The 17,969-nt window shown below is 37.9% G+C and overlaps 1 protein-coding gene across 1 annotated transcript in view; it reads left to right on the forward strand.

Annotated features, from left to right (window-relative positions):
* Nucleotides 1-731: 731 nt before the first annotated feature.
* LOC103775495 (dynamin-3) overlaps nucleotides 732-17,969 on the forward strand; it is a gene marked incomplete at its 3' end in the record, with an annotated part of 37,178 nt that continues 19,940 nt past the window's right edge. Inside the window, exons 1-7 of the mRNA XM_008942954.1 lie at nucleotides 732-805; nucleotides 1,032-1,129; nucleotides 11,373-11,522; nucleotides 13,119-13,322; nucleotides 13,872-13,970; nucleotides 14,940-15,100; nucleotides 17,457-17,599. Coding sequence (XP_008941202.1) covers nucleotides 732-805; nucleotides 1,032-1,129; nucleotides 11,373-11,522; nucleotides 13,119-13,322; nucleotides 13,872-13,970; nucleotides 14,940-15,100; nucleotides 17,457-17,599 — 929 coding nt within the window. The remainder of the gene's footprint in view (nucleotides 806-1,031; nucleotides 1,130-11,372; nucleotides 11,523-13,118; nucleotides 13,323-13,871; nucleotides 13,971-14,939; nucleotides 15,101-17,456; nucleotides 17,600-17,969) is intronic.

A 17,969-nucleotide genomic window follows, 5' to 3' on the forward strand; every position in this document is an offset into this window, starting at 1 on the left:
TTCATGCCCTAACCATTTGCTGCATTGCTTTTCACCTAGGGCAGAGAGGTGAGTTAGCAGTGCTGCTAAGGTGGGCAGGAAGGTGTTTTGGCACCCCTTTAGAGGCAGGAAGAAGGAAAGGGTTTTGATGAGCTTAAGCTGATTGTGAGACTGTCTGTTTGAATTTTATTCCTCTGAAGGTGCTTATTTGAAAGGAGCACTTATCAAAGCCCATCACTGAACCTCATGTCAAGGTTTCTAGGAATTTAATAGCTATGGCAACTGAGGAAGACCCTGAAAAAAAAAAAGTCTGTTGTTTTGCTCTTTGGTTTTGAACATTGGTTTTGCAACTAACAATTGGCGCAGTTTTTCTATGGTTTCAGTTGCATAGGGAGTTTTTGGAGACATGGAAGGGATCATGGGGATGCATAATGATATGCCAGAGTTGCTGTGTTTGCTTCATTGCTTTCTTTATGGCTCAAGGCCACTCCCTCCTGCTATCTCAGAGTATTTCCGAGGTTCAGCTTTCACTCAAAAACTGCTGGGCTGATGGGTTGCTAGAAAAGTTAATTGGGGATTTGAACTGGCAGAAGTTAAGTGTGTGAAAGAGTACGTGCAGAGTGCTGGCAATTTTTATTTGGCCAGGGCTTTGGTGTGGAGAGTGACAGTATGTGTATTCATATGCCTATATCCTCGTCAAAACAAGTATAAGGTGAGGAATCGTTTATTTAGAGAGCCTGATAAATGTGGGCATGGCTTTGGGTATCTTACTATGCAAAGTGAATTCTGAAACGTTACATATGATGGTCATGAAGAAAGAGAATTGGTAATGTCTCGATTTAATAATTTAGTTTTAACATGTATGTGTTTAGTGACCTGCTGATCTCAAATGACTTTAATGATATCAAACCAAAATGAACAGCCCTACTTTATACTAGTGGTTTATGTAAATCTATCCCCACCAAATTTCCATTTTTATTGCAGCTGAAGATATAGAGGAGGTTCTAAATTAGCTCAGTATCTGATGAAACTGGACAGTGCTTTCTGGGTAGTAACTATTTTTTAAATGTTTCTAGGGATTTTCTTCCACGAGGTTCTGGAATTGTAACAAGACGGCCATTGGTCCTGCAACTCATCACTGCAAAAACAGGTAACCTCTTTCTCATTTTGGTTCAGTGCCTGGACAAAGTGCTGATGTACTTCAGCAAGAGAAAAAAAAATTATAGGAAAGCTTAATCAGTGTGAAGAAAAGTGCAACTAAAACTGTCTGTAGCAAAGACGCGCTGTTTCAAAATTATGTGCTTAGGTCCAGTGAATCCCATTGTCCTATCTGGGGAAACAATAACAGCTAAATCTTAGAGCACATAGTAAATTCGATCCAAGATCAAACTTGAAGCAGTAGATAGAAACACATTATTACATACAGGGTGGTTTAGAAATTAGCTTTGAATTTATTTCTTGATGAACTTCACAGTGGTATTATTTAATACACCAAAACTGGTGTACTTCTACCTTTAACTGTTGCTCCAGTGCACACAGATTTGAATCCACACAGCTTGTTTTCATGACCTGACTTTTTTTGGTTTGGCTCACTGCACTAAGTGGCATAAATGGTAGACTGGGGGAGAACAAGCATTCTATGTATTTGGCTGGTTAAAAATAGAAGTACAGTATGTGTATACCACCAAACTATGTGATGTAGTGAGATCTTTCAGCACTTTGTACTTTTCCAAGGGGCACTAAATCTGCTGTTGTGTAACTCGGTTCCAGAGGATATATAAAAGCAGCCAAGGTTTTCCATTGTTCAAATCTTGTTGCTTCTAAACCAATGTAAGCAACAAAATACTGGTTTACTATTAAATTCTACTTAAAATAGTAAAAAGAGATGAAATAACATCCAAAACAGCATTTAAAAGTGCTTTTTAAATTATGGAACATAATGAATACTGGGGAAGAAACAGAAGTGAGGCTGCCTGCAGAACTTTAGTCTGTCCATATGTGGACAGAAAATTATGGTTAAGTTTTTCTGTGCTTTTTTTACCTAAAAGTTCATTTACTTATTCATCAGGAAGGTAGATTTCAGTCTGCTAGACTCAATTTTTTTTTTTTTTTTCCAGGATTATTGCTTTTGAAGCATATTGATACTTTCAATGCCTGTGAAATTTTCTATGGTATATATATATATATATATATACACTGTCAAAGAGGAAGGAAAGACTATGGAATCCAGTATTTCTGTATGCTCAGCTTAGGAGCTTTAGGGTTTTTAAGTCTGTAATATGCTTATATGTATGCTTATACATGTGCTTTATATATAATGAAAGATGAAGTTCATTTTAGTTGGAGATATGAACACTTGCCATTTCTGCATGTCTGGCTTTTAACCTCTGACAGAGCACATAGGAATGCAGGATTAAGGCCTAGCCGTGGAGAATCTTCATTTAATTTTCCTGGCACCATATAAGAGCAGAATAAAGAAAAGCTCTGTGCTGGCATTCCTAACAAAACAGCTACAGTGTGGTGGCATATGGATTAGTAAGTAAACTCTTACTCTAACCTCAAGTGGTTAAATACTTATTCTTAGACATCCATTCTAAACTTACCCTGGCTAGTCTGTATTGCCCTGGTTTGTAAACTCATTGTTGTCCCTTGGTTAAGGGGACAGTGAAAGGGCTTCTCTCTAATATTTTCCGCATCACTATGTTCACATAGTATTACTAGCTTTAGGTAGGCCTCTAGGTTTTTGTATAGGTACCTTCTCTGCTGAAAAGTAGTTCTTCATTATAATTTACATAACACAACAAAAAAAATCTGAAGTACTGAGATTCAGCCTAATCCTGTGCTTCCTAAATGTCAGGACGTATTTCTCCCTTTGGGAAATGCTGTGTATTTCTTGTTTGGAATTAGATGCCAAACCCTTTAAAGTGCAAGCTTTAATTATTTTGTTACTTTCTTTAAACCTTGTTCTGCTGGTTTTTTTGGAGGTGAAATTCCAAATAACTTTATCTTTTGAGCCACCTTTATCTTTCTGATCTAATTTTTTAAAAAGAAAATAATGAAAACTGCTTAGGGAAGCACAGTGTTCTTTTACAGGAAGCAGATGCTGAACTGATTTTTATCAAGTCCATAATTATCTAAAATGTTATAGAAAGTAATTAGAGGACTGTATCAGGTTCTTGCTGCTGTAGCAATCTTAACTGGTCTCTAATCCTAGGATCTTTCTTGACTCTTTTAAAAATGATTAATCTTAGTAATTGCTCTTAATCTTACAGTATTCCTTAGGAGGGAGGGGGCACTTTTGATATAGGTATGCAGAGTTGACTGCAACTTATTTTAGAAACAGTTTGGAAATGGCTGAGGATATTTTTGCAATGCAAATTTGATGGTAGAGGTTAAATTTTTTTAGGTTTAACTTTGAGTCATTGCACTGAGGAATAAAGATTGGCAGCTGAGGCATTTGAGCACACCCAGGTAGGAGGAAACTTCGACTGCTCGTTATTAGGGTTGGACATAGGGAAGAGTGCAGCAGCATTTGTTTGTGAGGAGTGATCGGGGCCCTCTAGCATCTAAAAGATCTGACATCTGGGTAAAGAGCTCCTACCCCTGCAGTTGTGTAAGGGGTACATGAAACAATTCAGTATTAAGAAAATTGCCTCGCGAGATGCTGAATTATTTTTAGACTTTTGTTTACTTCCTCTATTTAAAAAAAACCAAAACCATGTAATTAGTACAAAGCTATTTTGTAGTGGCCTGTTAACCTCCTTTAATCACTAATGTGTTTTGGTGGGCACAGTGTAATTCTTAAATGGTTTTATGCCTTTGCAGTTTCACATCCATGCAAATACTGTACTCTGCTGAAATCTTGGAGGCAAGGACAAATGTTCTAATTAGGTTTTATGAAGATTTCAATATTGCAACTGACAAGTCAGTCTTTATTAGTTTTTACTCCAAGTTTGATAATGTGAGAAATACCCAGTAGCAGGGAAGAAGTCAAAATATGGATGTTAAAAATAATTTACAGTCCTCTGAAGGACTCTGACTTGTTCTTGACTATCCTACTTTAAGTCTCTTTTGGGACTGCCTGGCTCCATTTCAAATGAAATTGTAAGTGTGGCCTGTATCAAATAAATTACTGTACTGGCTAAAGGAGAGAGGGGTAAAAAAAAATCTCCCATCTTGTAAATATTTTGAGCCTCTGTTTTGCCAATGACCAGGCCCAACAAAAATGATAACACCAGCAGGGAGATGAACCAATATGCAGACTGTATTGTAGACAGAAATGTTACGATATGAATGACCACCAGGGGTACAAACAGGTCAACAAGCTCATACATGATCGACGCCACCCCCAACGATCCCACAAATGACATGACTCGGCCCACAACAGGCGGTACAAACAGTGAACCGAGGTTGCCCACAGTTGGCATGGGAAACAGCCAGACCAGCCAGTTAAACACGTAAGAAAAGGGTGCCCACATGGCAAATCTCACCAAATCAACCCGCGTTTGCAAAGGACTACTCCAGGGAGAGTCAGGAGGTCTTCCCTGAACCAGGAAGCTCCGTGGAGTGCACTCCACAGAGCAGATGCTCCTGACTCCCTGCAAGTGGTCCCAGCTTTTATCCCCAGGCAGGACACCTGACCTTTGTCAACTCAATGTGGGATCCCTGGGGCTCATTTCCCTTATGGCTCTCCCTGCAGGGCCGGCCACACCCTGGGGGGAAGCTATAAGGCAAACTCACCACCTCTTTATGAAGGGCTGTGGGAATAACCCATATGTCAACCTTAATTCAGGGGCTCGGGGTTCAAACCCCAGCATTTCAGGCTCCAAGGTGGTTGTCTTCTTGCAGTGAGTGGCTGATACTCATTACTTGTCCCAAAGTAGTTCACTGGTATTCCTGTAAGTAGGGTCACAGTTTTTCATTCTTCATCTCATGTTTCCAGTTCAGTGCTCCTCTTCTACTGAAGAAATATGGCATGTACAATGTCTTGCTGGAAGAGAGAATTGAACCAAGTAAGCATACAGTCTTTGCTCTGTAATAAAAAGACCTAAATTCTGGTAAAGCGGATTTGTTTCCCATCTGGAAGTCACAACTGAAAAAAGTTCCCATCTGACATCAAGCATGCTAAGCAACCCAAGTGCAGCTTGATATTCTTCTTTCTGGTTATTGCTCTTGGTCCTGGACAATCCCACAGCACTGGAAATGTCTAGGGTCATGTCTAACAAGAGTCTTGTGCCTTTATTGTTTCTGAAGGAGCTCAGAGTTGAGAATGGTTTGGAAAAAATAGTCCCATCTGGGAAGATGCAGTTCCGTGAGCTTTTAGAAGCGACAGGTGTGGACCGGGTGCTGTTAGCTGGGAGGCTGTCTGATGGTGAGCTTCAGGTTTTACAAGGCAGGTAAGACAGCTGTGACAAATTAGGTTGGCCATTCAGAGGATCTACATGGGAGGAATTCCACCTGTTCTTTGCCTGGCTGAGGAGCTCTATGTGAGGGCAGTTTGTTTTGTGACAGTCTGATGTCTGAATTCAGGCAAAAGACATGCTGGTTCTTTCAGTGTTTGACTGCTACTGCATAAGATACATACAGGGAACTCATTTTTTCTCACCAGACAGCATTTATTTTAAATGCTGAACTATTGTGTTATTTCTGCAGCTACCAATGAGTGTAGAGTGCTGGTCTCTCACTTCCGTGTTCGAGAGGAGGAATGCATTATATATTCCTGTAGTTGTGCTTCAAGGATTTTTCCCTCTGTGTTTTTAAGATGTAAGTGTTGGTACGCAGCTGACCTGGGACAAGAATTTTAAAGCTGCATTAGTGTTCAGTAGTCTTGGAGCAACATAACAGATTTCTGCATAAGGTACATCATTTCCATTTCAACTTCGTCTTCTCTCTGCAAGTTTTACCAGTGAGCGTGCTAACTTGTACCAGTTTGTCATGTGTTATTGTGATTTCTTAAGGGAGGGCTAGTGAGCTGGTGGGCTTTTCTTCCTTTCAGCTGGTTACCTTCATTTATATGTTAAAACCTATTTCTTAAACATTCTAGGTTTTTGCTTCACAACTTTCAGTATACTTCCTACTGTGGCGATCTAATAAGTCAGTAAGATTAACTTGTTTTTGTAGGAGTTACCTGTTAACTTTTAAATGATGCTGCTGAGAAAGGTTTGGGAAGGTGATGACTTGAAAAAGCTGAGAATGTCTTGAGAGGTTTCTCTTCCCCCCCCCCCTTTTTTTTTCCTCCCCTTCTCCTGTTGCCACATATTCTGTATAACTTTAGGCAATCTGTTGCTGTGCTTTCTCTGTGGAAGTGAAATAATTATCTACATTTCTTGAGACTGGGTAGTATGTATTTTAAGCAGCAGTAACAACAAAAAATGTACTTAGTTTTTGCATGAAGCCTTTCTCATAGGTTTTCTGTTAAAAATACATAATCTGCTATATAAATCCTGTTATTTTTTTACACATTAAAATACCTTGGCTCTAGGAGGCTTATTTTCCTCATTTTGATAACTATTTTTGGAGGAAATTCAGATTTGCTTTATGGTCATGCTTCAGTCTCTTTGCTGGGAGGAAAAGATGTGACAGACTTACAGATTTTGAAAATTATTATTGAGGTAGACAGTTTTAGATGAACGAGTCATATGTACAATACCCACAGTTGTTTTAATTCTGTTAATTAGAACACTGTGTGGAAAGCAAGTCACCAGAAGGTTCAAAAGACATTCTGATTTTTTCTAAAGTCTTGCAGATGCTATTGATGTTGCTGAGTTTTAGTGTATCTTGTGAGACTCCTGCTTAAGCTTACCCATCTCTTGTTGCCACCTGGTGGCAAAAACAATCTTCTAACAGAAAATGAAATAATTATAAAAAAAATTTAGATTGGTTATTTCAGCTAACACACAAATGATCTTAGATACTTCCTCAACAGGATGGCATTTGAAGGTCTTCAAGGAGCAAAACTAGAAAGGTGCCAAAGTTGAAGTAATTGAGGAGAGACAGGGCACTTTGCAGGGAGAAAAGGAAGACAGTGGCTGCTGCTTTCTGGATCCCACTCCCTGGCTGCTACTCATTCAGAAGACAAACAAGGATGCTGTAGGGACCAGTAAATATGTGCGAGGTGCATACCAAAAAAGCTAAAAAGTGCTATCACCATGGGGAAAAGGTGCTAGTGACTGGTTACCCCTTCCTGAGACACTGAAAGACTCATTGCCCAAATAGGACTGAGATGCTGGAAGAGGGGTAGCACTGCCAGGCTGAAACTTTAAGCTGTTAGAGTAAGGTTGCAGAGAGTGCAAATCTTTGCTGCTGTCTCTGTGTATCTGGTAGCAGTGCCTGGAGTAGCCTGACCTGGTCAGCAGTGACTGCTCAGGTCTGGCAGCATTGGTTTGAGGGCTCAGCCATGGACTCTCCCATCAGCACCCTCAAATGTGGTATGGGCTTCAGGTTGCATGGGGACAAATGAATCACACTTGGTTTTATGCCTGGAAGATTTTGTTTCCTTCACCCTATGTTGTTGCTCAGTGACATCAGGAAAGATGGAATCCCCTAACTGAGAGGCTGGAAAATGGTTCTGTATTTACCCATCTTCAAAAAGATAATAGTGACAGAAAAAAGTCAAAGTTCACATTTAGGAAAAAGAAATCTGTAATTAGTTATTAACTAACAATCTGAAACATACTTGAGATTAATAGCAACCAACACAAATTCATCAAGGGTAAAACCCTATCCTATCAGTCTAGTTTTTTTTTTTTTTTAATTACAAGGTAGCAGGTTTGTAAATAAAAGCATGGTGGGTATCTTATCTTGGGTACAGTAAGGGTTTTTAAATCATCTTGCTTTTGTTTTTTTTTATACAATAAACAATTTCAGGAAACATAGTCTAGAACATATAAGGTGGATGCAGTTATTTACAGAATGAAAGGGACATACCTCCAGGTCATGTTCAGTATTTTAAATATATGCGTATATATAAAGAGATATATACACACATTAAATAAATATAAATAATATGAAGGGTAACTTTTTTGAACTGAACACATGTAGACTTGCCCAGTGATTAAAAGTTTGCTTTTATTTTATTCTCCTAAATTCACTACTATTTATTGCAGTGTTAACCCAAACCCTTATAAACTGAGGTGTATAGAATTGCCTTCACATGTTCTTATATTTTCCATGTGGTAAAATCCTCAAAGATCCTAAATATATGCCTGCAGTTCTTTAACCCCTGTGTGAAAGGCAACACAAGAAAATGAAAAGTTTTAAAGATTGCTGATTCTTGTGGGGTTCATGTGAATTTAATAGACCCATAATGCTGTACTTTCAAGTATTTGTAGCTCTCTTGTTTTAAAATATAAATAAAATCTAAGAGCAGGATGTTGTATAATTTTTCACTCTGAAATTCCTGTAATCACATGACTACTGCTTTTTGGAGCTTTTCTTTTCCTAAAGAGGGAGGAAAATAAAAAAAAAACCCTCAGTGTCTTTGTGAAATAGCAGCAGCCGCAAAATGCCAACTAGATCAGTGTTAGATCCCACACAGTTTTAAAGCTCTTGTCAGAAGTGACTTATATTAGAATTCAGCTGTGCTTAATTACTGCGTTGGAAAATGAGGGATGAATCCATGATTTGTCTTGGTGTTAGTCTATTATGGTAGCAGCTATCCAATTTGCTCCAGCCAAAATAACTTTTTTCTTTTTTTTCCCCCTTCATTTAGCTATGAGTTGTGGCTAGCTACACAGAAATGAGGAAACCTCTTTTCTGTGGAGATCTTATTACTTGCCTAGATAAAATTCTATCTGTACTATTTCAAATGAGCTCCTTTGGGCTAGAAGAGTATTTCAGAAGAGCAAGGAAGTGGAGACTTTCTGATTTTCTCTGTGAAGAGTTTTCCTGTGATTGTTTTCACTTTGGGCCAATGCTCTTACATGACAGGGATTTGATTTTAGTAATAGAGAAAAATATCTACAATTAATTCTATCTGGAGATACCATTAACTAATAAAAAAAGCCTATAGCCTACTGATGATATGTAATTATTGGGTAACCCATAGCATGGCTTGCATTATTATTTTTGAGAAGATTATAGGTGATATTCAAGGAGAAAATATTAAATTGCTTCATTGGTTTTATGTCTTTGTTTCCAGTTTTGTCTGAGTCAGAATTTGATGATTGCTGAGGACAGGCTAAGGGCTGAAAGGAGCAAAATAAAGCGCCGCTTGTTTGGATTTTTATTCCATAGGCTGTGTGTGGCACCACAGGTTATGAACCATTATAAAGTCTATTCCTTCAGAAGCAGTGGAACCACAGATGTCACCAGGAGGAAGGAGCTGTTGATAAATACTAACACAGTGAAAAAGTAGCAAACATTTTCATTTGAATTACCTTGAAGCCGTTTCAGACAGGGACTGCTTCTATTATGGAGTGTGAAGCGGAAAAGAGTGAAAAGCTTTCCTGACTATCAGCTGAATCAGTCAACCAATTACAACTAGGCACCAAGTATTGATTATGGAATTTTGAAATACTTTTCTGAGAAAATCTGATGAATGAACCACTGGAGGAAAAAAAAAAAAGTAATGAAGAAGAATACATTTCATTCTAGGAGCAGTGCATGAAGAACTGGGACAAAATAAGAACCACTTGTGAGTTCTTTTTCAGTTGGTAGATATTTTCCAACCTTGAGATGACAGACTTTACAAATGTGAATTCTCAAATATGCTAACTCAACTGGGATACCTTGTGATTATGCTATCTTTTACTTTGAAATATTTTAATATTATCTGGTTCTTTTAATAAAGCAATGATAATGAAACATACAAAATGTCCATTTGTTTTCATTTTGGCGCTAGAGCTAAAGAGGAATATAAGATATTCCGGAATTCTTAAGTTGTCAAAAGTAAGACAGAGGTTTTTCTTAGGTGTTCTCTTACTTTTAAAATAAAAATTTCTCTTATTTTTAAAATAAGAGAAGTATTATTTTTGTCTTTACAAGGCCAGGTTTCCCTGTCCCTCACAGTTTTAATCTGGAGGGATTATGATGATGTTGCATAGCAGGGTTAGTATTTGTTATTTTCCCTTCCTATCTCTCCTCTTTTTGGCTCTCAGTTTGCTTTATCTATTATGGTTTCATATGTGGGTTTGACTTTTTTTTTTAATGCCCTGTTAATAATAGCAATAAAGTGACTTATGGGAAATTGATATGTAAGGCCCTCTATAAATCTGTATTCTTAGGTCAGGTATCATGAGCTGCAGCTCTTTCTTGGAGTAGCAAGCTCTTTGCCCTGGTGTATGAGGGCTTTTTACCAAGAAGCATTTTCTGGGGAACAAACATGTAAATGGAACTTTAAGATCAGGCCTTGACTGCAGGATGAAATGAACTGGAGCATACCCAACTTTTCAGCCTTTCTGCAGTCCTTCTGCTTAGATCCTGTGGGGGCAGAATATGAGCTTGTATCTGTGATTACCATTTATGTCAGAATTTCTGATTCCAGCCTTGCGATGTGATATAAACTTTAGTATTTTGTTTTCAAGTAAGAACCCCGGTTTTAAAATCCTGAGATGTACTTTTGGTTATGCACCTCTAGGGCAGGAAATCCAGAAGGCTACAATAATTAGCACTGTTATTTGGATTCAAGAGTCGAAACAGGGACCTAGTGTCGAGTTCAAGTCTAACAAATTAGAGTGTATCTATCCTTGATTCCTGGTTGATGACCTTTTAAGGCAATAGGGCAAGTTGTGTGATATTGAAGATTTAAGAATCAATTGTGTTCTCCCACTTCAGGAAAATCACAGCTATATCTGTAAAAGCTTTTACTTAAGCATGGTTTGGATTTTTAGACTACAAGAAGTTTACAGGAAATGAGGAGTTGTGTTAAAACATTACAGTGTTTTTAAGCGATCTAATTTTCATTATGAACTTGTAAAAATGTACAGAACTTCTTCGTTAAAATTATGTGTTACATGGGCCATTTTTGAGGAAAAAAAATGTTAATAATCTTTTATGATACAGGACTTTGAATTACTTTTCTTCAATTTAGTGATGTATTACAGGCAAATGTTATCAGATGAAAACATGGAATCTGATTGGCAATCTGTTCCTTATTTTATTAATGTAAACAGTATCTACTTGAATCTTCTAGGTTGTTCCAGAAGATGACATGCTAAAGATAAAAGCAGTAAATCATATCCAGTCAACTTGGCTTTTTAACTAACTCTTTCTTGTTGTAGGCTGGTTTTTATCTTTGCAATCATATCTATAGTGTATGCTCATATATGACGCTTCCCTGATATTCACAATGACATCCTTTTGTGCATGCACAGCTGAAGATTACTAGGGGCTTGAAAGTTAGTGTCCAAGTATATAAGCCTGTGAAATACAGAATTGCTATTGATATTTTTCAGAGTATGCTGAATTTCTACATTGCAAAGGGAGGAAATTTACTGATTTTGATGAAGTTCGTCAGGAAATTGAAGTAGAAACAGATAGAATAACAGGAATGAACAAAGGCATTTCTTCAATTCCTATTAATTTAAGAATATATTCTCCACATGGTAGGTAAAATCATTCTACTTTGTATTTGTCATATAACATAGGTAGCTCTGTCTGTCTAGTTGTGTCATGTAGCTCTTCTGTATGTGCGCTTGATCAGAAATCCTCTGCAATGAAAAAAACTTCTGAGACTGAGTTGAACCAAAAGTGGATATATATCTGGAATAATCTTCAACTTCTCCTGGGTTATGAAACCACGATACAATGGAGAGCTGTTGCTGCCAGAGCTGGGCAGAACGCAGTGTCTCTGTCCCATTTAATATGCCCATGATTTAAAAATATTCTCACTGTGCATCAGGATGAAACTAATCTCTCTTCCAGTACATATACCACTAGATAGTAGCTCACTAGTTAAGACAAGTAATAGGACATGGGAGTCTTAGGGCAAAATTTTTTGCCACCCTCCAGATGAATTCCCTGATCAGTGATCTAGAAAGTCGTCGTGTCTCCCTGCCCTATTGGATGTTTATTGTTCACTGTAGCTAAAAATATATTTAGACAATAATGGCATTTGAAGCTGCTTTCTGTTGTAAAGCCCCAGTATAAATCAAAGTTAGTTCCTCTGGTTGCCATCTGCCCAATTTAATGATGGCAATCTAGAGAAAATGTTTTACATTGAGTCTGTCTTGGATGCAGGAGAAAAGTGCTATGTCTTGCTGAAGCACTTTATTTTCTAGCCACTTCATTTGATGTCTCCATTGGGAATCAAGTGACAGAAAGATTAAAATATGAAGAGAGCTAATTAAAGAGTGCTGAACCCCACTTTGTTATACCATGAGCAGCCTTGGCTATGCCCCTGAGCCGTTTTCTATTATACAGATGTGGCATAGCCAGCTGGAGAGGAGCTGAACTTAATGCCCTGCCTCAGAGCTTGGTTGTTGAACATGCTGACTCCAGGAGAAAGTGAAAGATTCCTACCTAATGCTCTTTGTCTTGTTTGGATCAGTTCAGCAACTGTTGTCTGTATTAGCCAGACCCTGAATATACTTCTGGTGCTTTCTTGGTAGGAATCATGTTTTTACCATTTGTCTAAAGGGTACCTTGTTACCCCAGTACTGGCTGAACTACTGGATGCTTCTTCTAGTTGACACTGTGGCCTGTACTGGGGAAGCCATCTCAGAGCAAGACAGGTTTTCTTAATGGATAAACTTTTTCATGTTCCTTACTTTTCTTAAGAAGTTATGGGGGGGGGAACCACACAAACAAACAAAAAAACCCCACAAACAACAAAAGAACAAGCTTCCTCTAAAAACTCCAAACCAACAACATACTCTGAAATGTTGGTGAAAGAAGCTCAGAAAGGTATATTCATTTGTCTAAGAGCCTTCAGGGATATTCAGTATAAATATAATTCTCCTATGCCACTTAATGTTTAAAATATTAAGTAGTACTGAAATCCATTGATGAAAGTCAGGAAAACAAGTGTACCTCTCAGATTGTCAGACATCTAGGTTGATCCATTGACAATATTTGTATACCTATAAAAGTAGCTATATGGGGTTTTATGTGACTAATATTTGTCTGCAGAGGTCTGTGGAGAGCTCTTTAGACATGTCTGGCGTGCTGACCGTCTTTATGATCCTGTGTTTTCCATGTAGTATTAAGCCTGACTCTTATTGATTTGCCGGGAATCACTAAAGTGCCAGTAGGGGATCAGCCTCCAGATATTGAGCAACAGATCAGAGACATGATAATGCAGTTCATTGCTCGAGAAAACTGCCTGATACTGGCTGTGACTCCAGCTAACACTGATCTGGCCAACTCAGATGCACTGAAGTTAGCTAAGGAAGTGGACCCGCAGGGTAAGCGTGATTACATGTAACCACTTTTTGTTCTCAAGTGTAATAACCTAACTGGAAGTAATAGACCAACACTTGTGTGAAATATAATTTATGAGATAGATATATATATATACATTCTCATATAGGCTTCAACATCACAGTAACTTTATTAGCTCAATATCATTTGGGGTAATGATGCTGTTAATGTGTTTTTAAAATTTCCACTGTCTCTTATAGGCAAGCAGGACAATGTCTATCTACAAATTTATGTAGTACCTAGCAAATTGGTGATGATGGGGTTTTTGGATACTTATATCATAAATTTTACACAGTCATATCACAGGAATGCTGAGCCTTGTTAAAGAGATTTGAGGAAAACATTTTAGTACTGGCAATGATGATCGCTTCTTTTCCAGATGTACTGTAACTTGCAGTTGTAGCTGGTAGTGTGTAATACAAGCTTTGAGAACATCACATATCTGTTATATAATAATTGTAGGATATAACTTGTTCTTCCTGAACATAAATGATTCTTTACTGTCTTTTTCCTCCTACCTCCACCTTGATCAGGCCTTAGGACCATCGGTGTGATCACAAAATTGGATCTGATGGATGAAGGAACAGATGCAAGAGAAGTTCTAGAAAACAAACTACTCCCTCTTCGTAGAGGTGAGAGTGTTCAGTTGTCTATATTCTTTGCAATCCAGAGGTGGTCTGAATACAGATGAATCAAAGGTTATGATGGACATGATGAGTTCCTAGCTTTTACTGTTATCTATTTAGCAAACATAAAAGGCACCTATGCTAAAAATATACTTCAAGTAAAATATGCGTTTTTTTTTTCTGGACCTGGAAAATACACTGCATGTTCCAGAGGAAGCAAGAAATGTCAGCAGAAGTTGTTAGCCAATTTTCTCTTCTGTGCTAGGTTGCTGTCACTTGTAGCAGAAGAATTTCTTTTTCCCCTTTGAATATGACAGAAGCAAGCACCAGAGCTTTTATAATCTTGCTGTAAACCAAATTTTGACCCCTTCCAGAAATTTTCTATGTGATTCTTGTGGCAGCTACTGCCAGAGTTGCTCATACTGTTAACAATATCAAGAATTGTGATTCTAGTTACAGTTTGAGACCACCATCTCCTCCCATGGAGCATATTGGTTCAGCATATGAGAAGAATTTTTTTTCCTGTGTTTTGTTAATATTGTATCATTTATTTATGTAGAGCTGTGAATGTGTTTAGATTTTGTTGTTTGGGGTAGGATGTGTGTTTGTTTCATAGAATCATAGAATGTCTTGGGTTGGAAGGGACCCTAGAGATTATCTAATCCAACCTCCCTGCCATGGAGGGAGGTAACCTCCCTCTTAACATTGTTTACTTTTGAAGGTGGTTTTTTTTTTTTTTCCTTTGGGGTACTCTAAGTTTCAGATATTTCTGTATTAGAATTGGTGATTGAAAAGGAAGTGTATTTGTTATACGTAAACAGGATGAACAATTTACACACTGTTAAGGTGATTACAGTGCTTGCAAACAGTAGCTGAAATGCCTAAATTGGCAAGTTTTGTCTGAGCCAGTCTTGTTCTATTTAATATGAATGCAGTAGTTGCATTGACTTATCCACTGTGTGTGTGTTGTTTTAGGTTATATTGGTGTTGTTAACAGAAGCCAGAAAGACATTGATGGGAAGAAGGACATAAAGGCAGCTATTCTGGCAGAGAGGAAATTCTTTCTTTCCCACCCCGCATACAGGCACATGGCAGATCGGATGGGAACACCATATCTCCAGAAAGTTCTAAACCAGGTAAAACTTGTAGTCTTTGTGGTGAAAGGCAGCTTTTATAATGATAGGACCAATACAGAATCTTTATTAAAATGAGTGTTGGCCAGTGAACCTCACTTATTCTTTCTTGCTTTTAACTTTCATAATTTCTGCAATGTGATAAACAAAGCTGTAGATTACATGTAGCATCTAAAAACTTACTGTGAGATCTAGTTTCTGACTTTTCCTGACAGTTCTGTACTCCCTTGTTCTCTTGAATACTGAGTATGAACATAACAAATAAGACTTGTCTCCCTTCCTGGAAGTATATTATCCTAGTCCTTAATTACCACACTCCTTCCAGTTTAACGGGATTTTTAAAATTTATATTTAGAAATTGGGAGGGGGGGACATTTTTAGAAATCATGTATTCTGAGGGTTCACTGTATGTCTGTACTTTAACCTCAAAATCTACACTTTATTTTAATAGAAACAGTGTACTATATACAAATGATATTAATGACAAATACAGTAACTTGAACGCTTTGTTCACACTACCTTTATTCTTGCCCAAACCTATGGTTTATATCTGAGTCCATGCCAAACTGTGTTAGAACACAGCTTCCTTTGGCAGGAAATAGAGGTCTACTTCTCAGTTACCTGGTGGAGAGACACATAGATTCCTGTCCTAATGGAGACACTGCCTACAGCAGACTTGGAAGAGTATAAAATTCTCTTTATTGTTTTGTCTCTGGGTATTACTCTTTTCATAGCGCCATCCCTTAGCTTGAATAGCATGTGACCTTAATGGTGGTGCCTCTCAGCAAGTCTGAAGAGAACAAGATAAAGTCATGCTTGTCTCTTTAAAATTACTGGTGATTCTGTGATTTTACTTTTCAAACAACTTATCAGCTGACTAGTGTTCTTGGCATTCCTACAAGTCAAACTTCATAGTGTTTTTTTGCAGTTCCATTTCAAATTGCATCCTTTGATCTGGAATAAACAAAGACCAGATAAGCCTGGCTTTGTCCATTTTGGACAGCAGCTGGAAACAGCAGAAAAGATATTGTTTAAGGTAGGAAACTAAGTGGCTGGCCTGCTTAATTTCTTCCTACTGGGACTTTGCATCTGTAACTTGACAGCCAGGTTATAGGATGCTCTGAACTTGCTCAAAAAGGATGATAATGCCATTTATTGGTGCCTCAGAACAAAAGTATTCAGTAGGATGCAAGAACTTGCTTATATCCTGCAATTTTGTCTGTGTTTAGGATTCTTTCCCTCTTTTTATATCTTGCAAGTTTAATCCACTTGTCTAAGTTTTGAAACTGAAGTGTGAGCCGCATATACCTTTGGACTGTCTTATCTGTCCTGACTTGCATTACTTTATGTACTATTAGCTTTTTTATGAGCTGTCTCGCAAATGTACCTATATCAGTATGAACTGTTGGTCTTCTGTTGCTGTCACTGCATGTAGAATATTATATATGGGAAGATCTATTTAAGTTTTGACCTCAAGATATTAAACACTTGTTAGTGTTGTGGTTTCAGGTAATATTTCAGTTTCTCTGCATCCACAAGGTGGTGCTCCAGGGAAACTCCAGCTTTGGATTTTGTGCCTGCTGCTCCACTGAACAACTTTTATTTTGATTTTACATATCTTGGTATATGACATTCCTAATTTATAAGTTGTCTGACTGGGGTTGGGAAGAAGGTTTGCAGCACAGTGCGAGAAGTTGACTGTGGTTTTAATTAAGGAGTAGGTACGATGCATGAGAAATTTATGGCACAGGTAGGACATCCATAGTGCTATAATCATTAGTATGAGGGCAAAATCTGTTCCCTTTAGTATATTCTGTATGAAGGGAGCAGAAATCACATGGAGGTGATTTTTCCCAATGGTGAGAGAGTGCCAAGTAGCTACTTCATATGTCTACACTTTCTTCCATCTCTGTTCTCAGTGGGCTGTGGATGCTCAGAATCTCTTCCTTGTCCTGCATTGTCTTGTGTCATTTTGCTGAACAAATATATAGGGAAGCAGAAAACACTTTCAGGAAAATCAGCAAAATGGGGGTGGTGGCATCAGTGCTGAGTGATGAGAGGCTGTATCAAATTAAATATGTAACACGTATAAATTTCTTGTCTCTAACTAAACAGGTGTGTAGTAGGAGGGCTTGGCAAGTGAGACAATGAAGGAATTTTTAAAGCCTTCTTATGATGAGTATGCAAAAGGCATATTGTATTGTTCTTTAACAGTCTCCATTGTGTCAAAGATCAAAAGGAACTATGCTGGTTAACTAGTACAGGTCATAGCTGGTGTGCTTGGCAGTCAGAAGGAAATGGTTGTGCTCATGCTTTCATCTTTATTAACAGTATAAAAGGATTTTTATTTGCTTTTTAGCAACTTACCAATCATATTCGGGATACTCTGCCAGCCTTCAGAAGCAAACTCCAGAGCCAGCTGCTTTCTATAGAACATGAAGTAGAGGTATACAAAAACTTCAGACCGGAAGATCCAACCAGAAAAACGAAAGCCTTATTGCAGTGAGTGTCTAGTCTTTTGTCTGCTTTTCCACTTTGTATAGGTTTGTTTTGCTTTTATTTTTTTCCTTTCTAATGAGTTTAAATTTTAAAAATAGGATACAGTTTAGCATTCTATATGCAAACGCCAAAGAATTCCGTGCTTGATGTCCAGAACACTTTATTTACTCTACAATTGCAGCAGGGTTTTCCCTAAATTTAAGATTTCAGGCTAGTAAGTATGAGGACAAATTCCTGGTCTATAGAATCAATTTGAGTCCAAGAGAGTATTCTGGAGAGATATTTGTATGTATATGCTCTGTTCTCCTAGACAGTGAATCCTAGAAGTGCAATCCTCTTCAAAAATTGGACCTGGGGCACTACACTTACACTC

Source organism: Merops nubicus, unplaced genomic scaffold, assembly GCF_000691845.1.
Source record: "Merops nubicus isolate BGI_N331 unplaced genomic scaffold, ASM69184v1 scaffold7546, whole genome shotgun sequence".
In the NCBI taxonomy this organism is placed as follows: Eukaryota; Metazoa; Chordata; class Aves; order Coraciiformes; family Meropidae; genus Merops; species Merops nubicus.